This window comes from Lindgomyces ingoldianus (assembly GCF_010093535.1).
Source record: "Lindgomyces ingoldianus strain ATCC 200398 unplaced genomic scaffold BDR25scaffold_24, whole genome shotgun sequence".
Taxonomy (NCBI): Eukaryota; Fungi; Ascomycota; class Dothideomycetes; order Pleosporales; family Lindgomycetaceae; genus Lindgomyces; species Lindgomyces ingoldianus.
Genome location: NW_022985185.1, coordinates 998,730 through 1,025,512, shown reverse-complemented (window position 1 = coordinate 1,025,512; position 26,783 = coordinate 998,730). Strand labels below are relative to the sequence as shown.

General features: G+C 51.1%; 9 protein-coding genes across 9 annotated transcripts; 3 read left to right on the top strand and 6 right to left on the bottom strand.

Annotated features, from left to right (window-relative positions):
* Positions 1-30: 30 nt before the first annotated feature.
* BDR25DRAFT_335431 (uncharacterized protein) lies at positions 31-1,369 on the bottom strand (the record flags this gene model as incomplete). The annotated part of the gene is made up of 2 exons (XM_033693008.1): positions 31-1,047; positions 1,327-1,369. The coding sequence occupies 2 exons, from the start codon at positions 1,367-1,369 to the stop codon at positions 53-55; spliced, it is 1,038 nt and encodes a 345-aa protein (XP_033545480.1). The 3' UTR covers positions 31-52.
* Positions 1,370-1,469: 100 nt separating this feature from the next.
* BDR25DRAFT_305016 (uncharacterized protein) lies at positions 1,470-2,066 on the top strand. Its single transcript, XM_033690334.1, has one exon. The coding sequence runs from the start codon at positions 1,526-1,528 to the stop codon at positions 1,874-1,876; it is 351 nt and encodes a 116-aa protein (XP_033545479.1). The 5' UTR covers positions 1,470-1,525; the 3' UTR covers positions 1,877-2,066.
* A 174-nt stretch (positions 2,067-2,240) lies between these two features.
* BDR25DRAFT_305014 (aminotransferase) lies at positions 2,241-4,980 on the bottom strand. The gene is made up of 7 exons (XM_033690333.1): positions 4,621-4,980; positions 3,874-4,216; positions 3,680-3,771; positions 3,590-3,630; positions 3,323-3,532; positions 2,588-3,189; positions 2,241-2,511 (listed from the first exon to the last, which is right to left on the bottom strand). The coding sequence occupies exons 1-7, from the start codon at positions 4,712-4,714 to the stop codon at positions 2,448-2,450; spliced, it is 1,446 nt and encodes a 481-aa protein (XP_033545478.1). The 5' UTR covers positions 4,715-4,980; the 3' UTR covers positions 2,241-2,447.
* Positions 4,981-5,864: 884 nt separating this feature from the next.
* On the bottom strand, positions 5,865-8,906 carry BDR25DRAFT_305012 (V0/A0 complex, 116-kDa subunit of ATPase). The gene is made up of 5 exons (XM_033690332.1): positions 8,668-8,906; positions 8,496-8,574; positions 8,212-8,447; positions 6,375-8,157; positions 5,865-6,325 (listed from the first exon to the last, which is right to left on the bottom strand). Exons 1-5 carry the CDS (start codon positions 8,794-8,796, stop codon positions 5,988-5,990), a joined length of 2,565 nt encoding a protein of 854 aa, XP_033545477.1. The 5' UTR covers positions 8,797-8,906; the 3' UTR covers positions 5,865-5,987.
* Positions 8,907-9,119: 213 nt separating this feature from the next.
* On the bottom strand, positions 9,120-10,869 carry BDR25DRAFT_305011 (uncharacterized protein). Its single transcript, XM_033690331.1, has one exon. The coding sequence runs from the start codon at positions 10,823-10,825 to the stop codon at positions 9,434-9,436; it is 1,392 nt and encodes a 463-aa protein (XP_033545476.1). The 5' UTR covers positions 10,826-10,869; the 3' UTR covers positions 9,120-9,433.
* A 144-nt stretch (positions 10,870-11,013) lies between these two features.
* BDR25DRAFT_265418 (uncharacterized protein) lies at positions 11,014-16,705 on the top strand. Its single transcript, XM_033686919.1, has 4 exons — positions 11,014-11,569; positions 11,678-14,187; positions 14,293-16,008; positions 16,065-16,705. Exons 1-4 carry the CDS (start codon positions 11,350-11,352, stop codon positions 16,413-16,415), a joined length of 4,797 nt encoding a protein of 1,598 aa, XP_033545475.1. The 5' UTR covers positions 11,014-11,349; the 3' UTR covers positions 16,416-16,705.
* BDR25DRAFT_357566 (uncharacterized protein) lies at positions 16,574-17,414 on the bottom strand (the record flags this gene model as incomplete). Its single annotated transcript, XM_033695822.1, has 6 exons — positions 16,574-16,617; positions 16,677-16,790; positions 16,819-16,854; positions 16,944-17,175; positions 17,228-17,267; positions 17,329-17,414. 6 exons carry the CDS (start codon positions 17,412-17,414, stop codon positions 16,574-16,576), a joined length of 552 nt encoding a protein of 183 aa, XP_033545474.1.
* Positions 17,371-18,841, top strand: BDR25DRAFT_290412 (DUF1295-domain-containing protein). The gene is made up of 2 exons (XM_033688515.1): positions 17,371-17,930; positions 18,029-18,841. The coding sequence occupies exons 1-2, from the start codon at positions 17,594-17,596 to the stop codon at positions 18,694-18,696; spliced, it is 1,005 nt and encodes a 334-aa protein (XP_033545473.1). The 5' UTR covers positions 17,371-17,593; the 3' UTR covers positions 18,697-18,841.
* Positions 18,842-19,070: 229 nt separating this feature from the next.
* Positions 19,071-26,426, bottom strand: BDR25DRAFT_394820 (uncharacterized protein; the record flags this gene model as incomplete). The annotated part of the gene is made up of 17 exons (XM_033698334.1): positions 26,181-26,426; positions 26,095-26,124; positions 25,035-26,021; positions 24,874-24,985; positions 24,685-24,800; positions 24,511-24,651; positions 24,452-24,478; positions 24,362-24,421; positions 24,214-24,307; positions 23,878-24,137; positions 23,669-23,851; positions 23,608-23,632; positions 21,629-23,553; positions 21,027-21,602; positions 20,823-20,977; positions 20,678-20,775; positions 19,071-20,626 (listed from the first exon to the last, which is right to left on the bottom strand). Exons 1-17 carry the CDS (start codon positions 26,250-26,252, stop codon positions 19,071-19,073), a joined length of 6,417 nt encoding a protein of 2,138 aa, XP_033545472.1. The 5' UTR covers positions 26,253-26,426.
* Positions 26,427-26,783: the final 357 nt, after the last annotated feature.

Here is a 26,783-nt window from a genome sequence, read left to right as displayed (position 1 = left end):
GTTTCAAATAGTATTCTCATAGCCTAGGGTATCTATTTCAGCACAGCCATCTCTACGCATCCATCTTCTTATGGTTTACAGGCCGTTTCTCCGTCGGAACCCGATAAATCCGCTTCCCAGCCCCTCTCTCGAACTCCCATCCTACAGCCTGCAAAATTGCAAACCTCACCGCATCGATCCCAAATCTACGTCCGTTAACCCTAACCTCTGAACTACACGCCAACAGTTCACCTAACGCGCCGCCTCCCATCCGCGGCTGGATGTCCGCACGAATCTCATGCAACTTAAGCTGGAGTTCCGGCAGCGAGCCTATTGGCCGCGCACCCTTGCGTCCGTCCACACGAGACAGCACCCCCGAAGCTGGGAGATAAATCCTGTCGATTTTAGAAAGGATGATTTGGTACGGAACACCCGCTAATCGCAAACTAGCCATCAGCGAGCGGTCTTTGTCTTTCAGACCGGCGTAGGCGTCGACGAGGATGAACGTCCGCCGTAACTGCTTCCGTTGCGTGAGATACTTTACGATTTCGATACCCCATTCGGTCTGACTTCCCTCACCATAACCCGGTAAATCCACGATAACAAGGCCCTGTCTCCCAACAATTTTCTCATGCTCATTCCCGCCGCGTGATGGGCGGATGCGTACACCACCACCAGCAACAGTCCCAATGCCATACAGATTCATCGTCTTGGTATGACCAGGATGTTTCGACGTCCTCGCAAGCTCCCCGGCCTTCCCTCCCCCGGCCTTTTCTCTCTGCCCATGAGCCTTGAGATCCGCGCCCACAATAGCATTAAGCAGCGAACTCTTCCCTACATTACTCCGCCCTACAAATGCAACCTCGGGGACATCGCTCTGGGGCCATTCTCGGAATCTCGTGATACTACGGAGGAACGTTCGTTGGGCCTTCGTGAAAAACGAATGCGCTTGCGCTCGTTCGGCGATGGTGGGGGCGAGCGTGTCCCAGTACCAATTCACGGCTTCGGGGTCTAGGATTGGGGGTCGGTGGATTGAAGGTGCGGGGGGTTCGGGGTGGAAGCGGGGGTCTGAGGGTGAGGTTAGACGGACAACGGGGGCGGGGGTTTTGCGGATGGTGTGGTTATTGGGGGGATTGTTGGAGGCGAGACTAAGGGTTTTTTGGCCGGAGGTTAGGCGCACGAGGTCTCGGGGGTCGTTGAGGATTCTTTTGCGGAGGGGTCTGTTGCTGGTCGTGAAGAAAGGTCGGAGGTGGGTTCTGGCGGTTTTATCGCGGTTGACTGGGCGGGTGTGGAAGGCACTGGAGGCTTGTTGGAGGGTGTACGGGTGTTTGGAGAGCAGATGTATACATCTCTGGCAGATATAATGCGGCTGTGAGGGTAGTGCTGCCATTATATCTCTACTCAATGCTGCATTGGATCAAGTCTGAGGTTGTCCAGAAATTATTTCCACAGCGGTGGTCAGTGCTTCTCCGCAATCCACCTCCGCTCTTCCTCCCCAAACCCTCAAAGTCCCTCACACTTTCTCTACCACATGTCCACTCCCATAATGGCATCTACAGCCCCCCAAATCCGTTCCCTCTACCGCCGTATCCTCCGCGAACTCCCAACCCACCCCTCAGCCCACCAAAAGCTCTCTTCACCCTCCATGCTGCAACAACGCATCCGCGCATCATTTACCACACCCACTCCAAAATCAAGCCCGAATTCAAAACAGCACATCGATCAATTCCAACAAGCAGAGCAATTCATCCAATACATCCAAGCGCAGAGAATGTATGCGACGCTCATCGAGCGATATAATCCGGGCATGGGGATGAGTGAGGAGGAGCGGGTGCGTTTGACGGCTAGGAGGGTGGGTATGGATTTACCGCCAGAATTTAAGGCCGAGGAAAAGTGAATAGTCAGTTGGGTAGAAGATGTGGCGTTTGATTGAGACTGGAGATGGATATGGAAGGAGCTTGGTGAGGGATTTGGACCTTTTGTATAGGGTTGTCCCTGATTGGTGTTGCGCGGAGATACACGCGTGTGAAGGGGAATTTACCTAGGGTAGATGGATGATTGTTGCATCGGGTGGGGATGGACTAACCGGTACATATTTCGGTCCTCTCCTTGGGAAGCTAGAGGCTTCGTGTGAGAAAAGGCCAGAGAACAACGAGACACGGGAGAATGAATTGTATTGAAATACATAATGTAAAATCACCACGCATAGAATAGATATTGCACAAACCTGGAGGCAAGGGCAATGCATCATCAGCAGCGTATGATGTAAAAACTATATCTGGATATACTAATATCATATCTAAGCCTATAACCCTCTTCCAATTCCCTTCCCATCCTTTAATACAAACCATTCTAAAATCCCACTTATTCACCGCCTTGTCTAGGCCCACCTCTACGTCACCCATCCTCTCCGTTTCTCTTACCAAACCTACCCAGCAACTCTCGCCTCAAGTCAACTCATTCCTAAGTTAATGCGCGGTCGCTCCACCTCTTGGACGAACCTGGCTCGCTGGTCGAGGATCCGCTTTGTGCCTATTTAGAAAAGAAAGTCAGCCTCCGGATTCAACTTGCGTTCCGTTCGTAGAAATCTAGGGTATTCAAAACTCACTTCTTCACAATCCTCTCGATAGCATCGACGCCCTTAACCAAGACATCCATGCGGGGTCCATAGCTCAACCTCACGAAATGATGGCAAGGACTATCAAACAAATCCCTCCTCTTACTGGGGTTCAAATCGAAGAAGATTCCTGGGACTACGATAACCTTTTCCTCCAAACACGCCTGGAAGAAGTTCAACCCGTCGTTAATACTCTCTGGAAGCTCGCTCAAATCCAGCCACAAGTAAAATGTGGAATTCGGCATGAACGGAAACTTAAATCCGATTTCAGTGAGTCGGCCGATGACGTAGTCGCGCTTGATGCGGAAGTGAGTTTGCAGCGCGGCCATTTCGCAGCGCACACGGGCAGGTTCGAGCATCTGGACGGCAGCCTCTTGGAAGGGTACGTTGCATCCGCCGTCGAGGTACGAACCGCAGGATCCGATGGCGTTGATGAATTCTTTGGGGCCGAGGACCCAGGCGACGCGCCATCCCGGGAGTCGGAAGCGTTTAGTCAGGCCATCGATGATAAGAACGTCGTCTTCATCGACGTCTTCAATGTTGTCGGCGGCGGAGATTACGGTGCCGTCGCAGTTTGTGGTGTAGTTGTACCCCTGAAGGTTCCGGATGTTAGTACTTGTAAGAGAAGTACAATATTAATGATAGGTGTAGCATGAAGTGAATTTAGAGATGAGAACTAGTTGGGGCGGAGAGAGAAGGTCGTAGCGTTTCGGTGCGCTAACTTACACAGTAAAATTCATCCATAATGAGGGTAGCGCGATCACGGCAGATATTCTGGATCTGAGCGAGCTCGGGATTCGTGATCATTTGTCCTGTAGGGTTACGGGGGTTCGATGTTAGGATTACGGACGTGCCACGAGCGATTTCCTCAGCAATCTTGTCCGGAGACATGTGGTATTTGTCCTCTTCGCCTAAAGGAATGGGGATTGCAGCGATCTGAAGGGAAGGCAAGTTAGATTTAGTGCGGGATGATGGGAAAGACAAAGGGCTTACATTTTTGAAGAGAGACAGCATTTCGTTATAGGCAGTGTAGTCTAATTCGATTAGTACTGGGTGGTGTTACGTTGTATAAATGCAACGCACCGGGGATGAAGAAGCCCAAGTAGCAGTTCCCGAGGACGGCGGCAATACGGATCAGCCCTGCTCTGCCTCCTGGAACCACGCACACGTTCTCCCTAACCTATGATTAGCACATGATCTCTCATGGTCGTGTCTATCTAGGTAATATCCTTTCTCCTCTAAAACACCCACTTAACATGCCTAGGGTATAGACTCACCAAGTATACTGACTCTTCCTCCACTTCCTATGATGATCATTGTATAACTTCGCAATTGCCTCCCTCAATGGCCTAATGCCAGCCGTGGGTCCATATTCGCGGCCATGGCTCGTGATATCGACTTCCTTGGGTCTCTCAAAGCAACCCTTGATCTCATCATCGACCTCGGGAGCGCCTTGTCCCAAGTTCGCCCACTTGTCAGGCTCCTCGAGAAAGCCGTGCTCGTAGGCTCGTTCTGACGTCCAGACGACACCAGTGGAGGCACGTGTGGGATCGAGGCCCGCGTGAGGCTTGTGGCCTTCGTGGGAGGACCTGAATTGCCGATGGATTTTGGAGGAGAGTTCTGACGGAGGGTTAGTGGGGCTGGAAGCTTAGGAGTAGAAGACAGATAGATAAGAAGGTAATGTCACTGGGGAAAACTGAATGGGTTGGAGGATGATGCTCGGCTGTGGGGTTGGAGGGGATCGACCAGGGCTGTAAGACTGAACGAGACACATTTCATGGAAACTAATCCCAAAAAAGACCCCAAAACCAAAGCAGAAAGTCCAACACCCTAAAGTAAGACACCCTTTACATTTGACCACTCAAGAGCTAACAATCGCAGTCGTGGGCAGTATTTTCAGCTCCGCAAAAGTAGAAGAGCCGAGCGTGCATGCAGCACCCAAATGACGTCTTATCAGGGAAAAGCAAAACACGATAGAGATTCCAGACAGAAGAAATTGAGGGGGGGGGAGACTTGGGACTCACCACTCTCGCTCGGTTCCTTACTACTCGAAAATCTCCTCTCCCTGAACGTCCCCGTCGACTTGAAGGTCGGGATTTTGGCCGCCGAAAACGACATAGTGTTCAAGGAAGTAAGAGCTAAGCTTTTGTCTAGCGAATCAAGCGGGCCTTGGAAGGTGAAGGGAAGGATGATGTCAGAACAGCAGAGCAGACAAAAGAATCTCCACACTTGACTTCAATCCCAAGAGTGGAAGAGTGCAAAGCCAGGAAAAAAAACTTGCGAGCAGGGCACCAACCTACCTAAATATGTTCGCACCTCCCGAATGCATGAGCCAGCTCCAGCCAGAGCAGAGCCCAAAGCTCCCCTCCCCAGCTAACGCTCCCTCCCTGCAGCCCGCGCTTTGTCCAACATGCAAGCACTCCGTCACCATGATTTCCACGTCTTCCCGTCCAATCAACACCACGTATGCTTCGCACGGAATCCAGTGCCTGAGGCGCGGGCCGGCATTGGCGAAAGCTTCTCACACCGCTTGCACCTCTCAAACCCTGTGCTGCATCACTCATCCTTCATCGACATGCATCGGTATGCAGGTGCAAAGCATGTCAAAGTTGCGGTGAAAAATATAAGATCTATTGCATTTTCCCTCTCATGTACCCTCTATCATTCATTCAAACCGCATTTTGATCTTTTTATTTCCCTAGGAATCCCTGCTGTTGAAATGACGTTGAGGCTACTAGTCTTGAGCTGTTTTCCCCCCCCCCCCAAAAGTCTCCTGTTGCTGATGAGACCGGCAACATTGATGCCCGTTTCCGTGGACGCGGCGTAAATACGCAACCCAAACCCAACCAACAGAGCAAATGGTCTCCTGCTTATGGCGAGCGTCCGCAAATGCCCCTGGCGCGGTCCATGGAAGCACCTCGTAAAGTCATCAGCCTGGGACACGCTGCTCCGAAAGAGTTCGTCTCCGTCCTAGAGTGGGGGAGGCGGGGGGGATAATGCCTCATTGCCTCATGTGTGGCGTGGCAGGCAGCCCTATCGGATCCCACCCCTGGTAGTGGATCGTTGGAGGTTCTAGAAAAGATGAAGAAAATTCGAGAACATCAGACAGGAGAGTATCTCGCGGTCGCCGGGTGCACTGTTCGCTTTGTATCACGATTGCGGCGCCAGTGGGCTCGGCCGATATGGCACAGCCTCAAGTGAGCAACGGTAGCCACGCAACTGCTCCGCGCGATTAATCTCACAGGATGACAACGCAGCATCCAATAGTGTACATACTACATTCTATATACAGACCAGACGATGTTGCTCTAGCAACCTACACAAGGAGATACCAAATCGCTCTCTGGCCCTACAACAACTACAAAATGAACCAAAAAAAAAAGAGATACCACTACTCGACTGGATCTTCTTCTAGTATGACTTTGAAACTGAAAGGCTCGAACGGCAAACCGTCGCCCATGAAATGCTTGCTCATGGCTTCCACCCAGTGCAGACGCAAGGAATGCAGCATGGCGCTAGTGCCTTCCATGACACACAGAACGAAGACGGTCAGCGAGAACCAGAGATAGAAGACAACGACGAGTATAATGGCTCCCCCGATACCGGTGAAACCGAACGCAATCTTCATTGTCATGTCCCAGAGCACAATCGAGAGACGTTGATGTGCGAGTGACAGGGCCCAAAGACGGAGATAGGAAGCAGTGTGGGAAACGCAGTTGAGACAGAATTCTATCCAAGTTAGGGTCTGTCTCGTGGGTAGGTTTCAGGGCCAACTTACCTATGGTGTGAATCACCTGGTGAATCATGATCTCGCTAAATTCGAATTCTTCATGCTCTTCGCCATGGCCGATGTCCTGGGTGATCATAGCAATGCCGTCTTCATCATCGCCAAAGCTCTCTCGTCCACCATTGAGTGTCTGGCCTTCATCATCATCGTCGTCTAGAGCGCTGACCCGAGTGTTTTCTCCGATGCCACGATATCCCATTGCACGAGCCTTGTTGTGCTCGTACCTAAGATAGAAGGGTTTAAGAAAAAGAAGAATCGGTACACAAATCACTGCTAGAAGCAGCAGAATGACCTGGATTTTAGCTTGTCCTTTGTAAAGTGGCTGCTCTGGGTCCTCTAAGATCCCTGGTTTGAGGAACATATAAATCAACATATTTAGCAGACTGGGAGGGCTACGCCCAAGAGCATTCCAATCAACACACCACTTGTAGACGATTGAGAATGACAAGTACCCAAAGATCGACTGGAAGAAGATCATTCCAGGCACAAAATTTCCCCAGATATCGATCGGAGTGTGGAAGTAGCGCGCATTGATGAGTGACCAACAGAGAGAGAAAGTCATGTGACACCAACCAAGCAGGATACTCAGCTTCATCTTGTAGCTGTTGGAGAAGAGCAGGTCGTTGTCTGTGTCGTGCCATCTCCAATCAAGGCCGAATGGGTAAGTGTAGCCGTCTAGACGCGAGGCGGTTGGTCCCATTCCATTGCCATCCCACGTCCACATCGATGTGAAAATGGGCAGTTCTTTGGAGAAGGCATCGCAGTAGATCAAACCGGTGTACATGGAGAAGAGGCCCATCATGAAGACGATGTATCGACCGTAGAAGATCATGGAGAACAGTTCATCCAGCTTGCTGCGCATGAGTTTCCGCTCGTAGTAGATCATTGCCAAAGACGCAAGGAACAAGATAAGACCATGGCCAAAGTCTCCGAACATGACGGCGAAAAGGAATGGGAAGGTGACGATTGTAGGAAGAGCTGGATTGACTTCACGATACTTGATCGTTCCGTAAGCATCGATGATGGTCTGGAAAGCGAGGGTAAAACGGTTGGTCTTGAAATATGTCGGGGGTGTTTTGGTTGTCTTAACTTGATTCACAATGGTAGGGACAGACAGACCAGCTCGGTCGTTGACATCCTGAAGGGTCGATTTAATCAGTCCAAGGTAGTTAGTAGGAGCCCATGCCTCTGCAATGAGGGTCTTGCGCTGGTGGTCATAGGAGAACTTGTTGAGCGTTTGGTATGTCCCTTTTTCTTTCTTGATGATTACCATCCAAGCAGCCAGGGAACGACTAATGGCAGTCAACTCAGCATCCAAAGTAGATTTGGTGTTCCTCAGAACGCTTGCAAGGTCGCTCAATCGAGTGTTGACCTCGCGGATCTGATCACGACGAAGCTCGCTGTTCTCATCCACGCTGTAGAGATCGGCACCAAGAGACTCCGAGATCTTTCTGATCTTCGCAATGATCTCCTTGCCATGGGCGAAGATGATGAAAACGTTCTTGCTAATCTCTTCGTTGTTCTCGGGATTGATAATAGGCTTTGGAATCTCGGATTGATTCATGTACAGGTTGCCACGGAGAGTCCTCCAGAGAATGCGTTCGAAAGCTGCAATGCGCTCGCGGGGGATAACGCCGGCAACGAATCCAATGTTCATGACGGAGAAGGACTGTTCCCCGGCTGGTTCCCCTTGACCATGTTGTTCGACATCGCGGAGAAGGGGAGCATCGTCGTTGTCGAGCGAGTGTCGGATTTCCTCAGTTTGGCCACGAGCCTGTCACATGCATTAGACGAATACTTCGTAACAGAGACGGGGGATAGTCTTTACCCTGTCGAAGAAGCCGCCAGCCTCTTGGAGGACCCAACGCCACTCGGTGAGCTCGACCTCACGACGCTTCAATGTCTCATAGCTCTCATTGAGCGACGAGATCCTGTTCTCCAGGCTCTGGCTCTTGTCGGCGAGCTCGTCGATCTCCGAGGCAGACGGAGAGGTGAATGGATTGTTGAAATCGTAAATGGATCGCATCGGAATAGCCGCTTTCTCCATCTGCGAATGGAAATATCCTTGTCCATGTCAGTCATATCCAGAATCCAGTCACTGTATCGACATACGAAGCTGTCTTTCCACATTGTCCAATCGACGGATCTCCTGGGTAAAGGTACGTTGGAATGCGGTGGTCTCGGAGTTGAGCTAGGAAAAGCAAGCCTGTTAGCTATGCAGGTTCATCGCATCCCGTCAACCAAGCTTAAGGCAGTCTTGCCCGGTACTGTGGGTATAGCCTACATCTCTAAAGTCCATCACACCGAGCTCGCCTAGCGCAGAGACGACTTCGCGCCCTATCTCATTGGCAATGTAGAGCTGCGTCAAGGACATGTCCGCAGACCGGAACATGGTGTCCTTGGTAGGTGCCATGATGGCAGCTCTGGAAGCAGGCAGTCCTCAAGCGGAAGACTTGTTTCGAGGTTCGTTGTGGTGTTGATCCAGGGTGCGGTGGTTGGTGACGGCTGCCTTTGGCTTTGGCGATGATGCCGCAGGGGAGTTGCGAGTGCCAAGTCGCTATCCAGATCCTTAGTCACCACTAAGCTAGTATCACGTGACTGAGGAGACGTGCGTAGGTATATTGTTCGTTGTTAGGGCAGGGCATGACAAGATCTGCTCTATTGCGCGGAGGGGAGCGTAGTAATCCACGATTTTATTTTAAATGAAGTCGTGACCAGTGGCTGATGAATTTGCTTCTTGAAGTCACTATCTATGTATCCCCATCTCAAGGACGCCAATGTCCTACTAAAAATCCGGCTTCTCACCCGTGGGTATGAAACTTTTATACGCGTATAACTCCGATGTCACCACATCTGCCTTTCTATCATCCATATAGTCGTCTGCCCCGAGCGCACCAAACGGCTGAGCCACTTCACATCTGATGCATTACCGTGGCCTTGGCTTTACCTTCCCACTAATTTTCATCTGCCACGACAACCGGCATCACTTTCTCGCGGCTCGGGTCGTAGGCGACTGGGAGGGAAGAACTTCGCCAAAGACAGAATTAGCTTCAATCATCAAACTTTATGCCCTTCCCGCCCTCAGTATCAATCATACCACCTCTGTAAGATCCACGTTTCTTCTTATTCTTCTCCTTCGTGAAGCCCTTGCCTTTCGTCGGTTGCAGGTCGGCATGTGCCCTGTCTGCGTAGTCATACGAGACGTATTTGTTGCTAGAAAAACGCGGGTCCACCGGAGTGTTCGGTGCAACACGCTGGAAGCGATTGGCAGTAGCTGGTCCCTTCTTGGCAGGTCGGCCGCTGCTGTCGCTCAAGCCGTTTGCAGTATTGGGGTTTTCCTCTGCAGATCCCGAGCGTTTGCGTTTGTTGCTGCTGGCAAATTGGGGAGAGGCAGGGGGCAGAGTTGCGGTGGACTCGGAAGAGTTCTTGCGATTGAAAGGTGAAGTTTTCGTCTTCTTGTTTTCCACATTAGAGTCGGAGTCTGAGGAAGAAGAATCGCTGTCGGAGGAGCTCGATTCGCTACTGGACGAAGACGTCTCTGCACCTTTCTTGGCGGTGGTATCCTTAGGTGTCTTCGCCTTGCCGCTGTTCTCCGCAGGCACTGGATCCGAATCGCTGTCCGAATCGCCATCAGAAGAGCTGGAAGAGCTGGAAGAGCTGGAAGAGCCCGAAGAACCAGAGGAGCTCGACGATGAGGCAGATGAGGCAGCCCTCTTGCTCCGTTGGATCTTCTCGCTATTCTTGCTCTTATCTACGGGTTTCGTGCTCTTAGTCTCAGAGCTACTCTCAGCTTCACTCTCGCTGCCGCTGTCGCTGTCGGAGCTACTGTCAGAGCTGCTAGAATCGGAAGAGGAAGGAAGAGGTGTTTTCGCCGCCTCGGCTTCGAGATCACTGTCCGAGTCGCTGGAGGACGAAGAGGATGAATCCGATGAAGCGTTCTTCTTTGTTTTCTTTGCCGGCGGTGCCTTTTCAACCTCTGATTCTGACTCAGAACTTGAGGTCGAGGAATCAAAACTGGAGCTAGAGAGAGCGGGGCTTTTCTTCCTCTTTACTATTCTCCGTCTCTGTGTTTTCGTTTGTTGTCCAGCGTCGGAATCGCTGCTAGAATCGCTGCTTGCATCGCTTGTGTCAACATCCATCGCCTCGTCTGCATCCTCCTTCTCGCTACCGCCAGGTTTGTGAACCTGCTCCCATTCCTTGAAGAGAGTGGTCAGATCGGGATAGCTGGTAGACGCTGATGGAGGGGCCGTCGCAGCATCGCGCTGTTGAGCTTCTGTCTGGAGATCGCGGGCGGCTTTTGCATAACCATGCTCTTTGAGGAAGCCTTGGACGAGGTCGATCAGAGGAGCTGGCGCCTGGGGTTGCTTCGCACTGGATTTGGTAGTTGTTTTCCGCTTGTCACTAGTGCTTTTAGTGTGCAGCTTCTTTTCACTGCTTGCCATGGCGTCCCAATTGGACTCGGTACAAAAGGTGAAGGGCTGTTAGGGTGGCTGGAGTGAGATGGGGAGTGGAGGAAAAAAAGTTCAAATTTCACATCTGCGGCGCAGGCCGCTAAACCCTTCTTGGACACGACAGCCTCTACCCCAACTCGACCAGGATCCCGGCCAAGCATCGCTAACTAAGCACATCTCATACACTGTCCTAACGCCTCTCACTACGTCCAACAAACACTGGTCACGGGCGGACCAATTCACTCTAATCCTCACTCTTTTCCTCTTGGCGGGATCCAGTGCATTGCTTGGCCTGCAATCGCCTCCCGCCTGTCCCTTTACCCACTTACTTCCCCATTCACGCACATCTCGCTCTCCAGACCAGCGACTCGAGCTCGTCACCCTCGTATTTCATGGCCAGAGACTGTCGACTGCCCGCACCATCTTAAAGGCTCGGGCCTGGTGCACTCACTCCGTCGACGTGCATATACTGCCGAAGACGACGGTCGCCCGCCTAGCGCGCTGTACAAACATCCATGGACTCAAACCCTCGGCCGCGCAACCCCCCGAACGGGCTGCCCGGGAACAGGAGGCCAAGCAATGAAGCTCGCCGTCCGCCTGGCGCCCCGGGAGGCCCGCCTTCGTCCTCAAATTCCTCAACAGTGCAGTCGGGGATATCGCGCGCCGAACGGTTTGACGAAGAACGGCGAAGGATCAACGAAAGTGCCTTCGCCAAGGTCGACGACCAGGGACAGCGTATGTTTCCCCTTCCCTTACCCCAGAAGAACTTGTCGCCGCTTCAATTGTATCTCTACTATCTATCGATTATTCAAACTCCCGTGTCTGGGTCTGACCACCGCAAAGCTATTGAATCTTACATAACCCACATCCGCGTCCAAGAAGATGGCGCTTACCCGCAAACACCGCCCCCGCCGAATGGCAATCCCTCTAACAAGAAGAATCGAGTCATTATTGTATCCGTACGTGCCACCGGTCGCGTGCGTCTCCACAAGGCTCGCGAGAATGCAAATGGTACCTTCTCAATTGGAAAGACGTGGAATATGGAGGACCTCTCCGGCATCGAGAATTTTGTCCATCTGGTTCCTGCCAATGAGGACGAGGCACAGAGGATGAGGTGGGCTGGTGACTGTGGGTTTACCGTAACCATCCAGAAGCCCTATTACTGGGAAGCTGGTACCCCCAAAGAAAAAGAGTTCTTTATTAGCAGCATGGTCAAGATCTACCACAAATATACTCAGGGGAAATTCCCAGTACTGTCAGGTTTCAATGCTGCGGAACTAAATGCGTTGACGGCGGGAAGGCCGCAGCTGGCAACAGCGGAGGGACGCGCGCAGTTCGACAGGGAGAAACCAGGAGGCCCTCCACAAAGACTGGGTCAGTCTCCACAGATACCTCCACCTTCACCTCTGCCGCCAGGCATCCAAAGGGGGACTCCGCCCCCAGGAGAAGAGAGAAGACCACCTCCGTTGAGAGACGAACGACGACCGCCACCACTATCAGAGGATAGGCGGCCGTCGTCTTTCAGGCCTAGGCCAACAACTGCAGACGAGGAGCGAAGGCCTCCACCACGACGCCCTCCGACGGCAGAAGGCGACAGAAGGCCACCACCGTTGCGGGGACCCCCTCCCCAAGGCCGGCCTTGGACTGGTGATGAAGACCGAAGACCCCCGCCTCTTCGAGGCCCCGGCCAAGGTACTCCACCACTCCCTCCATTCGCACAGGGCCCAGATGGACAGCGACGCCCAAGGCCGAGACCTTCCATGGAACAGGGCATGCGATCGTCGCCAAGCCGAGAACAGATGGATATGCGCTCGCCGCCTAGCAGGGAACAAATGCGCGCGATGCCTGGACAAGCGCCGACACCTCCACTTTCACAAAGGCTGACACCTCAGTCTTCACGATCAGAGTTCGCTGCCCATCGACCTAAAACACCAGAAACCGGGAGCGTCTCGTCTATCCCGGTAAGCCTGAGCCCCGGACGACGACCACAGGCAGATGATGCTCGATCTCAGAGGTCAATAGAGGAGTCATCCTTGGATGGTGCGGGATTCGGTACTATGGCGGGAGAGCAGCGCAAGCAAAATGGTTTTCCTTCACCGAACCGCAGGGATCCTTCTCCAAAGGGCTTGAGGCCGGGCACGGCGCAAAGTAATGCAAGCTCGGCATTTTCGCGCAATGATGACGCTCAGCCAGAAGAGCGCCCCCTACGTACTGCTCCACCAGAACGGAGACGACCTCCGATGCTCACCGCTCAGTCACAGAGCAGCGTTGGAAGCGGCTCGAACAACGAATTCCACACTCCCGTTCAGTCTCCACCACCACCTGCAATTCTGCAGGCTGGCAGGCAGCCGCAGAAACCTGCCATGTTCGTCGAGGCACGACAGAACACGGCTCAGAACGTCCCCGAACCTTCCCAACTTCCAAAATCCTCACAACCTTTCCAGCCTCCTCCCACCTCACCTCTTCCGAAAATACCAACGGTCACGGAATCAAAACCTCGTACGACTGCCATTGAAGAAGTAAAACCAGCCGAGATCGAGCCAGAGCCTGCTGCAAAGCCTGTTGCTCCGACGGAAGATGAAGAGGAAGCTGCGCATCGACCTGGATTAGGCCCAATGATCAAGAAGAAAACGGGGGACAACCAAAATGCAGCAAACGCAATTCGCAAAGCAGCATTCGCCCTTGGTGCATTCAAGCCCCGTGCAGGTGGCGCTGCTGAGAAATTATTTGCCAAGGAGACGAAAACATCAGATGAACCGGATGGTATCAGCGGGGTATTTGTTCCACAGCGTCCGACCCCCAAGGAAGAGATGGAAAAGAAACTGGAACAAGACAATAAGCCCGGACCAGATCGGTCGTCAAAAGAGCGGCCCAAGATTGATACAGAAGTGGTCCCTTCCGTAACAGTCTCGAGCCCATTGTCTCCGACCCCCGTCATGCCGCCAGCAGACACTGAACAGAAGTCCCCAGCGCGCTCTCCCAGCTCGGACAAGAAGGCTGCTAAAGCTGAGGCCGAAGCGGAAGTGCGGCGCAAGAAGAGACGGTCCAACCAGCAGGTCAAGAACATTTCGAGACTTGGGATTGATCCAGGGATGCTTGATGGCCGTGGACTGGAGTTTGAAAATCTACTGTCTGAATTCGGCTGGGGTAGCAGCGAGCTTTCAGGCAAGAACATTGAGTCACTTGAAGCTGACATCAAGCGAGAGATTGCTCGCGTTGAAGCTGGCAGCTGGCTCAACCATCTGGAACAAAAAGATGAACGAGTCGAGGCTGTGGAGAAAATGCTGGATCGTGCGATTGCAGAGTGTGACGAGCTCGAAGGGCTTCTTACCCTCTACAATGTTGAGCTTAGCGTGGGTTCTCCTTTTTCGTCTGTTAACCCTGACCATGTTTGCTCGGCCCACGATGCAAACTGTATCAACGACTTAATTCACGACACTGACTTTCCTCTACAACAGAGCTTAAACGACGACGTTGCATTCATCGAAGCTCAGAGCCAAGGATTACAAGTGCAAACGGCGAATCAAAAGCTGTTGCAAACTGAGCTCCAGCAACTAGTTGATACCATTTCTATAACTGCTGACCAACTAGAACCTTTGAGACGTGCACGTATAGGTAAGGTGAACGATTTGATGGATATTGAGTCATCCCTAGTACTTCTTTACAAAGCCCTGATCACCATCGATCCCGCTTTTGCAGAAGCCAGTCGAGCGAGTGCCGCCGGGGATATGAGCAAGCTCACCAGCATCTCGGGCTTTGGAAATAGCGAGCTTGCAACAATGCGTGCACTCCAGGAGAAGAAAGATCGGTATATCAACGAAAGTGCAATGTTCCTCGACCGGTTAAAGCAGCATATGGCGATCACTTTCGGCGCTGCCTTCATTCAAACTAAAGACATCCTTGCCAACATCGATCAAACAGCAATGCCTTCAACGAGAGCCAATATTGATGCCCACGATGCCGGTCGCAGTCAGTTATGGATGTTTAGTCCTCTCATACTCTTTGCCAAGGAAATTGACCGAGCTTCTTGGGATGAATTGATCAAGATGTACCAAACTCAAGCCGGTCAGATCTATCAAGACGAAATACGAGATAATATCTTGTCCTGGAAACGGTTTGCACGGAAGCCGACGGGTGAAGAACAGGAGCTCCTATTTACAGCTCAAGAAAAGGAGCCTGAGAGTATAACTGGTGCAGCGAGAAAATTGACCGTGAAACGAAGTCAAACGCTTGCCCGGGGTCTACGAGCAGCATCTGGAGATAAGGAAGGTAAAGTCGACAAATCTCAAGCCGGCAAGCTATACGGCTATGACGTGTTTTCTAAAGCTCTTGACGATGTCGGTCCGGTTCTTTTGACGGAACAAAATTTTGTCACGGACTTCTTCCACGCTACTTCTTCCGATGCTGTAGATTTCCCTGATGCAGTCCAAGCCGCACCTCCCGAGGAACGCCGCGGTGCAAATCTTTACAGCCGGAAACAGTTTGAATCCGATCGAGCCATGGCTAAGCGTGTGGCGGAAGTCATGGAAGAAATCTTCTCTTTCTGGCCTACTGAGATACAAAATCTTGTTGAATGGGCCGTGAAGGCAGATCCTTTGCAAGGAGTTGGCATCCTCTGCGCTGTCGACCAAAAACTCTTCGAGATTGAGGATTCAAATCAAGACTTCCTCACTCGTACGCTTCAGAAGGTTCATGAGCGACTTACCGGCCTTTTCATCCGGTTTGTCGACGAGCAAATCCGTGCAATAGAAGACACGAAAGTCAAGATCAAGAAGCGGAAAGGGGTGATTGGGTTCATGAAAACATTCCCCCATTTTTCTGTCGCCATCGAGAATATGTTGCCTGCTGCCGATGACGAGGAGCAACTCGAGATTAGGCGCATGGTCGATGACGCCTACCAAAAGATCAATAAGGCAATGTTTGAGAGCTTAAAGGTCATCGCCAAAGAGTCTCCCGCTGTCATGGCAACACAAGGACAGGGCGATCCCGAGGATAAGGAGGCCCTGAACTACCATATCCTTCTCATTGAGAACATGAACCATTACATGGAGGAAGTAGATGCGCGTGCCGACCCCATGTTACTAGAATGGAAAGCCAAGGCAGAAGATGAGATGAGGGAACATATGAACCTCTATGTGGATGCTGTGATGCGGAGACCTTTGGGCAAGCTTCTGGTAAGCACATTACTCTATTCTATCCTTTCTCTCTTTACAGTTCTAAACATCTTCAGGAATTCATTGAATCCACCGAGACCCTTCTTGCCCAGCCGGGCACCACGCCGCAATCAATCGCGACTCGCTCATCGCACTCCCGATCTCTGTTCCGTAAACTAGTCAATTCATATGATGCCAAGGAAGTACGGAAGGGCATTGAAGCGCTCAAGAAACGAGTCGACAAGCACTTCGGCGATGCAGACGACCCAAGCATCAGCCGCGATCTCGTATTCAAGGTCCTCAAGGAATGCGAAAAGAAGTATAGCGATATCTACGACCGCACCACCCGAATTAATCAAGATGTATACACAGGCGAGGTAGAGATGGACTGGGGTCCTGGCGAAGTCGCAGCTGCGTTCCGTCGGTAGGCAGTGCCCTGTAGCGATTTGCTTGATTCGTATGTTGTTTGCATACATGTTTTGGGGACTCTTGGACATAGCACATGCGCGCATGTTCCTCTGGCGTTTTATGGGTTGGAAGTAAGCGCATCGTTAGGAGGGTTAGCTAGGCTGGAAGCGCTCAATCTTCAAGTATTTGCAGTGACAAGCAGAATCGGTTTCCTGTTGTGCACTTACCTCTGTTCTTAGCGCATGGTTCATTTAACAAGGCTTGCTACTTAAGGTTGGCACAATTCGTAAGTAGCTCGAACATCGATCCTAGTTTCCACGTCCCAAGACTTGCTGCCTTATGTCTAACCTTCATACTGCCATGCAGTATCTTCTTTTCCGTGTAGAATGTACGGGCTGTGTAGCTATGGTGGCTGTGCGCCACTTGAATCTGTGAGGCTCTCGCCGGTCTTGACGATACCTTTCCCACATCGTGCGGTCCAGTTAAATTGATACAAGTACTTTGTAAACAGGCTTCCCTTTAATTGCAAAGCTGAGCAAGCGCTTTACCGCTTAGGGCGAAACTCACAACTTCATCAATAGAGTCCAGCCGCATCGCTGTTTTGCAACCAACCTTTGGTCCTGCCCGCGACTGAAGCATTTGGGTGTGGTTTACATTCCCGGTGACTATATGTATATGCTTGAGTATGTTGGGTACCTGAATTCGCTCCTGGCGAAACAATGTCACTGTGAATCTCCCCATGTAGCGCAACTTACGGGTCAAATTAGAGAAGACGGAACTCTCGGTCGACGAGGGAGGAATTTTCAGCCTTTCTTAGCTAGTTTCACGTCACTTCACTGACGTCGGGTTGTCCATTCAGCATTTGACCGACCCTGACGACGATCGACTTCCCCCCTGTTATGCTAGTCTCATTCCGGATGATGCATTGACGACATCGATCGCGGGGTGAAATCCAGATCCTCCACCATCACAACACGACAAGCATGTGAGTTCTTGAATGCCGCCGGGCATTGTGTCATGCATCCAACTGGTTCTTAATTATGAATATTTATCTCTATGCTGATTCCCAGCACTCTTCTCATCTACGCATTACCAACACTGCATTTCTGCAATTTGCCAATTGCTGACTCAACAGAATATCTTCCTATCCTACCTATCCTACCTATCCTAGAATCTCTATACGACAATAATTTGAAGCATGACACTCCTTCAAACCATCCTCCGTACAACCGCATTCCGTAACCCGCTGCTACGAACGCTCGTCCCCACCGTCGCGCTTGCATACGGGATTCAAACCGCGGTGGCCGTGCCCTCGATTGCCGCCAAATCAGAACGGTTTTACGATCTTTCGGGCAGCTTGACGTATCTGTCCTGCACAGCCTTGAGCCTTTTCCTACCATACTTACGAGCGAGGTCCGCAGGCAATGTCGCTGGAGGACTAGCTGAGTATCTGAGTCCGCCAGCGCCGGGGCAAGGCGCGTGGTGGTGGCGACAGGCGGTGTTGAGTGTGGCGGTTGGGGTATGGGCTACGAGATGTAAGTCAGCCAGGAGGGGCCAATTTCTGTCCCGTTTCCTATATCTTATCATGGTTGAGCACGATGATAGATATCTGACATCTAACATGAGAACGTAGTGGGATCATACCTCTTCCAACGCATCACCTCAGATGGCCACGACTCCCGCTTCGACTCCATCCGCGGCTCCGCTGTGAAATTCTACGCTGCTTTCTTCGCGCAAGCAACATGGGTCTCGCTCTGCCTCCTCCCCGTCATCGCCATCAATTCCCTCCCTCGCTCTGCATTCGCCCTCTCCCGCATCCAGAACGTGACGAGTAGTATCCCTGTCCCCATCTCTGCAAAACCATACTGGACCGACATCCTTGGTCTCTCGCTCTTCCTCTTTGGCCTAACTTTCGAGATCATCGCCGACCGCCAAAAGTCACAATGGGCAAAAGAAAAGAAAGAAAAGAAACACAGCGAAGAATTTCTAACCCGGGGATTATGGTCGAAGTCCCGGCATCCGAATTATTTCGGTGAGTCCACTTTGTGGACGGGTATTGCTGTCGCTGCCGGCGGTCTACTTGTTCGGAACTCGGCCCAGGTGGGGCTGAGGTTGAATGGTCTTGGGGGCAGGATTGTGGTGTTGAGTATGTGTGCGGCGAGCCCGGGTTTTGTGACGTTCTTGTTGTTGAAGGTGAGTGGGGTGCCGTTGAGTGAGAATAAGTATGATAAGAGGTATGGGGATCGGAAAGATTATAAGGCGTGGAAGGAGAATACGCCGATGTTTTTGCCAAAGTTTTGAGGGGTGGTTGAGCGGTGTTTGGGCTCTGTAGTGTCGAGTTATACGATTAGTATGGTGTGAAGTGGAGTAGAATCTCATGTCGAGGGAATTGGGTTGCACATGCGTATGAGGCTATGTTGATATTTACTCCGAATGGTCGACATCTAAGTGGATGTTTTAAATAGTATATTAAAAAACTAATTTCAAACGTTAATGAGCATCATGATCGAAATTCCCACACATTTCTCGCGTTTCTGGCATGAAACAACCGAATATCCCGTGATATACTTTGAGTACCACATGGCACCATCAATCTCGAAGCATCCCATCACGATCACCCGCACTTCCATTCACGAACTTCCCCCCTAAACCCTTTTCAAACACAACCTTGAAATCTACCCATCAATAATCTCCACGATATCCCCAAACTCAGCATACAGCCAGGGTTCTAGATCTCGGAAAGCCTCAGGAACGTCATTGTGCTGCTGCTTGCTGCTGATATCAACATCCAGTCCCACCGAGTCGATATGCTCGTTCTTGTCTTGGCCGATCTCGACTGGTGTTTTCGTAGACTTCGTTCGCGGCACACCCTTCCCATCTTTTACCTGCTTCAACTCCACAAGTGCTGATCCTTTTAGCATCGATTTGGCAGACTTGAAACCATCAAATGAGGGCTGAGGGCTGCTGGTATCGTTCAACAACGATGATCGACTCTTCTCTAGCCGCGCTGTTGGAGATTTGACCGGGGATAAAGACGCGTACTGAGTGAGACATGTTTCAGCACTGGTACCCAGGTTCTGGTAGCCGAGATCTCTGCCGTTTTCGACATCAAATATCTCCGCCAACGCACTTAAGTCCTCCTCGTCCCCTTTGTTGCCTGCTTGAAAATCTTTACAATCCTTTAAACTGACCATCGCTTCTCCAAGTGCGGAATCATCATCATCGAAAAGATGCAAATGATGATCGGAGGGAACATCATAAACACATTTCTCGATTCGACTGTCAATATCCGCTACCTCTTGTTGTGTTCTTGGTTTTTTACCAGCACGTCTGATTTCTGGAGTGTCGAAATGAGTGGAAATGTCGTCCATCTGGATATCACCATAGTCACTCGACTGAGCGGTCCCTTGTCTGGTCGAGTCATTGTCTAGGAAGGACAAACTGTGGCCTTCACCCGCAGAATAGCAGTAAGTGGGCTTCTTGTGCATGATAGAGGAGATAGAGGCTGGAGAGTCCTTTTTCTGGACGCTTTGGTGAAGCTGATGCAGATTGCGATAGTCTATTGGCCCATTTCTGGCGTAGTCCAGCTTCCTCTTCTTTTCCTGTTGCGTCAAGTCCAAGACCTCGATGGGAGTCGAGGTTTTCCTCTTCGAGGGTGTAAGATAAAGCCTCGTTTGCGTCTTGTCGACCTTGTCTACTTTCTTCTTCGGGACAGCTTGAGATGATGTCCCATTCGTAGCTAGGACCTTTTTCACGGGCTTCTTCGGTGGCTTGTCAGTACCCTCCTTACAACAATAGTGTTTACAGCTCTTTTTGTCTTTGCACTTATGATTGCATGCCCATTTTCCATTTTCTAGTTGCTTTGGTTCGTATTCATCTTCTTCCACAGACTTCTCCAGGCTCTTGCCCTTGCCCTTAGTAGATGTGTTATTGGTCGTGTTCTTCCTGGTAAGGGCGTGATTCGGATTTGCATAATTCTCTATATGATCAAAGTCAAGGTCTCCGAAGGACGCCTTGACCAAATCGTCGTCATCAATCCCATCGAGTCCGAATTCGTCGCTTCCATCGGACGATCTCCGGCTTCCAATCATGGTCTCGATTCGACGTCGAGACATGTTGGAAGTAGGACGCTCGGGGCCACTAGATAAGCTGGCCGTGTCATGTGGCCTGGGCCGCGTAAACCTTGATGCTGGGATATTTGGCTTGACGGTTGCTCCTCGCATCGTACCCGCTGGAAGATATGCATCAGCAAGAAGAAAAGAAAGACTCAGTCATTGCTTACCAAGGCCATCACACATCACGTAGCAATTAATGTATTGGTCTGGACCCGTCAAATGCGCTAGGAACGTCAAGTCTTGTCCCTTCCCAAGTTTGAATCCACTACCGGGTGTCAGGTAAAGATCAAGGCGCAGAAGACAGCAGTTTACCTTATCCGAGCAAAATGAATCAATCGTTCATCCGAGGTCTCAGCTAACAAGCAAACGTAAATAGGCTTTTGCTGAAAATTGGATGGTGGGTTTTCGTTAAGGAATCCAATCTCTGCTTTAACCAGAATTTTGACCCCATCGGGAGTTCTCGAAATCTGCTTGAGGGTTAGCAAATGCTCTGCACAGACACCAACAGACACTGACAGAGGTAGGCTGAACATGAACTGAGACTCGAAGTTTGGGAAACGGTTTCAATCGGTCCAATAGTTTCATGCCGAATGGCGGATTCTTGCCCAATATCATCTCGATTCTGTGAGGTTCAGTATTTTCGAGTTCTTCAATGCTCCTGATTCCTGCGTTCACTAGCTTTCTCACCGCAACAACGCCGATTTGTTCAATCTGCTTCAGCTGTAGAGGACTGTCATCCCATGCCCGGCCGCTAAGGCTTCGTTCCAACATTAAAGCGTTTCTGACAGCAACGGAATCCCCCAAGCAGATCTGGCAGTCAATGATACACCGGATCAACCGATGTACATGCTTGAAAATTAAACTCATCTCCATCGTGTACTGCGACCTAATCTTGGCCCCATTTTCAAAGGACATATCTGCACCGCCAAGGACGGATTGGAGTATTAAAGACACTTTCTGCGCTGGGGCGTCAAGATTCACTGGAATAGGAAAGCGTATAGAGGGAGACTGGTTGAGGCTCTTGTAGAATGGTTTCTCGCCGGCTCTGAATCGAATCTCTTTGAATTCAGCCGCTTGTGCAATTGCAGAGAGCTATCCGGCGAGGGGTCAGCACCTACAGCCCTCTTTGGGGAGAGGGGGATGAATTTCCTTACCATTTCCGAGATTTTAGTCTTTGGCTCCAGTCCTAGGAAGGCCCTCATTGTATCAAATTGCACATAATACCGTGCCATGGCATCCCCAAACTCGGTGCACTTGAAGTGCTGATCCTTCGTCACAAGGCTCGTATCCTGGAGGAGTGTGATGTCACGACTGCAAATATCGTCCAATTGCTCGTCAACATCTTGTCCGCTTCTGGCCCCCTCCAACTTATAGTAGTTGGGGTTTTGCTTGAGTCGCACGTATAGGAAAGTGCCCGCAAGCCACTTTTTCGCAGAAGTGAGATCTCGGATGGTTCTAAGGCCGACCTCGGCGTTCAAGTGGTCAACAAGGTTCAAGTGGAGACAACTCTCCAATATATCTTGCCCAGTCACCATTAGTTCGTAACGACGAACCTTTTGCTGACGAGTCATGATGACTGCGATTGCACTGTTGTCAAATTGGGGCCGTCCGGCTCGACCGAGCATCTGCATAACTTCCAGGTCAGCATACTCTTTCAGACCTGTATTCGTGTAGGACATTGTATTCTTGATGATGACAAAGTGACAAGGCAAGTTGACGCCTACTGCGAGTGTTGAGGTACAGCAAATGACATTGATGTCACCTTTCAAGAACCCTTCCTCAACACCTTGTCTGTCATTCGGCTCTAGCCCTGCGTGATGGAAAGCCACTCCAGATGCTACACAGTTTCGGAGTTCGCTATCGCGAAAATGGAGGGCCTTGGACGGCTTCTTCCAGTGCCGGTCTTGGGAACTTCTTGATATCCACCAATTTGCGAGCATCTTCGCGGTGCTCACTGTGGAATTTCGAGTGACGCAAAATACCATCATGGGCTTCCGCTCTGAGTATTTAGTAATGACCTCTGGGAGCTTTCCATCCAGGAATTTTTCGAAAACGAACTCGTTGCCACTGCTCTGATAGCCACAGACATGTTTCTTTAACTTGACTGGTCTGAATTCTTCACCGAACCTCTCGTTGTTCGCAGGTTCGAATGGCTCCTGGGAATTTTTCCCGAGCCAAGTTGCCACATCCTCAAAGTTAGGGACGGTTGCTGACAGTGCCACAAAGCGTACATCGGTCCCAATCGTCTTCATTCTAGATACGACAGTCTCCAATGTTGCTCCCCGGTCCTCGTTGAGAATGTGAACTTCATCAATCAGGAATAGTCTAATGAGTTGCATGAGTTTCTCATGATCTTTCCATTTGCGAGTGATGCTATCCCACTTTTCTGGTGTCGTAACAATGATGTTCGCGGATTGCACAGCACGGAGATTGGCGTTGTCGCTGTCACCAGTGAGCTCGGCGCATTGTAACCCGAGAGGGTTGAATTTCTTCTGCCAATCCCGTTGTCGCTCGGAACAGAGAGCCTTGGTCGGAGCTTGGTACACGATCTTGTACTGACCTGTAGCGTTTGTGCTGATCGCTCGACAAATTGCAAGTTCTAGAATGGCCGTCTTTCCGCTTCCAGTCGGGGAAGAAAGGACAAAGTTATCATCGGATTTATACACGTTCTTAAAGCACTTGGACTGTACAGCGTTGAAGAAATCGAATGGGAAAACGGTGCGAAGACGGTCAGGCAGCTCAGATCGTGGGATTAGTGGGATACCTTGGGCCATCGGAGGAGCGTGTGGCAGAGCAAGTTGATTCGGAATAAGCTTCTGTGAGGCTTTCGGGCAGGACGGAAGCGTGCCCTTCCTACGGTGCTGAGCTTCAGTGTACAAGACACTTTCTCCGTCTAGGGTAGATCGATTCGACAGCTTTGGGACGACAGCGTGGTGGTCTTCAGCCCGTCGCTGACTGGCCCTAAATGCTGGGCTGGATGATGCTCTGAACTGCAGATCGGGGCCGGACTCCTGCAATTGCGTAGCACTGAAACCAAATTGCGCTGGGGTCTATTAGCCAAAGACTCAAGTTAGAGGCACAGAAATGGTAAACTTACGTAGATTCCTGATCCGTGGCTGGGACTGCACACGAAAGTCTATGAAGGTCAATATTCATACATCCGGGCCTTTGACCAGCCACTTACCGTCAAAATAAGCCTGGCTGCTCTCTCCTCCGCCATGATATGCAGCTTGTGACGGAGAAGGAGCACCGACAGTCGTTAAGTACCTCGGTGCCCTCGACGCCAGCGAAAGTCTCGCTTTACCTTGTGCAGCCTGCCTCTGACGGTCTTCATAAGGTCGCTGGAGCAGTGCTTCATCTGCCCCACATTAGCATGCTCTACTTCCCCGAGTGGTAAATTGATAAACTGACCAAAGGAGTCAAAGGGCATTTCTGATCCATCTTCGTCCATGCCTTCTAAGCCAACGGACTTAGGCTCTTCGGTATGTCGAGGAGCTCGGTACCGATCACGGGAAGGCAGTGGACGAGGTGGCAGTATGTACTTTGATCGAGGGAGGCTGTACTGCCGACCCGCTTCTCGGTGCTCGAGTTCATCGAGGAGGTCAAAGATGCCGTCCCCCATGGTCACTACATGTATCGTAGATGACTGATGAAATTGAAACTTAGAGATACCCACGAAATGGTGATCAAGATAGACGGAAACGCAATGACGAGATCAGGTAGAGGTGAGGTGGCGAGGTCGAAACTGAATGGATATATTGGACGGGGAAGGAGCGGTGGACAACGAACAGTTCAAGCTGGTATCTAATTTGTTGCGCCTCTGCTTGTGAGGCAGCTGCTACCTACCTGACCTGCAGTGAAGCAGCCCACCGTTCACCATATCCCTCCAAGTAGTATATACACACACCCGCCTACCCAAGGACCCGTGCGCTTATCAAAACCTGCCGACGGTCTCTTAACCATAATCGCTGAATGCTATCATTATCTTATAACGCCAAACCCATTGTGTCGTCCCTTTCAAACGTTCCCAAAGAATGCCCCCACCGAGAAAGACAATGCACCAGACCCCTGAAAGCCGTCCAATGATTTTCCGATAGCCAAATCCCTGTTGTTGACTGCGCCTACCAATATGAATGACTCGCTTTTGCGAACAATAACCCTATTTAAACTCTACTCGATAGGCCCGGTCTCCAATAACCGGCTTAAGAATCTCGCTTTGGGAATGTTTTGCGATCCGAATTCGTCCGGAAGTGATGACGGTCAACTGTAGGAGTACTGGGTCTCGAGGTGCTCAGGGTGCCAGATCTAAGCGGGGACTTAGCTAAAGTCCCCGAGCGCTCAAGGTCAAAGTACGATGGATTACCATCGATGGTGGTCTTTTCATAGTCGGCGATTCGGATTGGGGGTGGTCGGATGCGGTCTTGGCTGGTGTAGAGGTAGGTCGCAAATAGAACGACGCATGTGCCAATCAAGTACTGCCTACTGTCAATAGCCGTACCAAATATATTTTCTAGTAGCACTTACAGATGCGGTGATTGAGAAATTGAAGAAGATGACGCTGGCGAGGAAGCTAATGATAATGCTGATGCTTGTGGCGAAATTCTTTGCAATGTTGTCGGCGTAGTTGATCACCATTGCAACGATTACGCCTCCACAGGCTTGGAAGGTGATCGCCGTCCACACAATCCAGTTGTAGCCCGCGAAGAATCCTGTCTTGGAAATTTTTTCTCCATCCATGAATATTACTCCGATGAAGAGCGCAGGGAAGATAGACCAGAACGACAGCTGAACGTTCCGCACCCAGAGTGACGCATTGGTAGACGTTGACTCTTTCAAAATCTTCTCAAACGTCACGCCTGCAAGACCGGAGATGGCACATGCAACCAAAACCGCCACGAGGCCAACTGAGGTGTTCATCTGCGGATTCTGCATTGCCACATCTTCTTCGATTCCTTCGTACGTGGCCGATCGTTTCGTCAGCTGTGCCGCGGCAGTGCTACCAAGGGCTTGAAGCTCCTCAATTGTACGGGGCCAAAATATCCGCGAGGAAGTATCCTTCAACGCATTCATTCCCGAGTGATCGGAAGAGTGTGGGAACTGGACAATGGCGACGCCAATCACCAACAAGCACAATGACGCCCATTTCTGCGATGACAAAGACCGCCGCAGTAATATAACGCTAAAGATAGCGGTTGTAAGAATTTTGAGCTGGTATGTGACTTGGAACGTTGCGGCGTCCAGGTTGCTCACGGCTACGTATTGGAGAGTGTTCTGGAGGGTGTATAGTAATGCGGGGATTGCGAGTTTCCAGCTCTCGTTTGTGAACACCGCGGAGACGAGATTCTCGAATAAGATGGTCGCGGGCGTATTAGCGGGGAGGTTCGCCGACATATCGTACAAGGCCATTGTTAGGGATATTGCGAGCTTTATGACTTCGTTTAGAAAGACGGAGGTTGAGGTGAGGTAGCGCTGCCCGTTTACCAAGGGCATGATTCGCGAGTAATGCATTATCTGCCTGCAGTTAGTTCTCAAGCCGCCTTCTTTGGCTCATTGTTGCGTAGGTATGTCTGTCAGGATGTCATACCAAAATAAGGGCCGAATTCTGGAAGGTAAGCTGCAGAGGAGGGTGAGCCAGAGATTCCACGGGGGGCAAATTAGGATAGAACGCACCGTTATTAGGGAGAGGTGCTTCAGCGGTATTCCTCCCAGCGAACCGCCTCTGCGATTCCCGTCGATGGCCATGGTGCCCCTTTCCGAGCTTTTTGGTCGCGCGGCACGGGCGTGTTACGGTCAGCGGGAGAGAAACCGAAGTTGGGATGTCGAAATTTGGTCTGGATAGAAGACGTGGCCGCGACGGGTCAAAGGAGCGTCAAAAGTTGGCCGAGGAGTCGTGGAGCCGTGGGATGAGTTGTCCGCAGATGTCTGGTGTGAAAATGCCTGTCAAGCTGGAATGCCCCAGACACCAGACGCGCTCACATCCCGGTCGCCTCGCCTCGTTCCGATCTCCAAGTGACACGATCACGGGTTCCGATTGATCTGGAGATGCGCCTCCTTCGCCAATAAAAAGCAAGCCCTGGCGCCAAAGTTCTTCTTGCTGCAGCATTCAGGCCATCAGTGCCTTTTACAAAACCAAGGTCATGCGCTCACGAGTCTTTCTTTTCTCGCGACACCTTCCTTCCAGACTTTGCAGGTCGAAGTGGGCCGACTACCGCTATGGCTAGTAACAATTAGGAACTCTCTAAGCCCTCAGCAAAGTTAAGCCTTTCTTGTTAC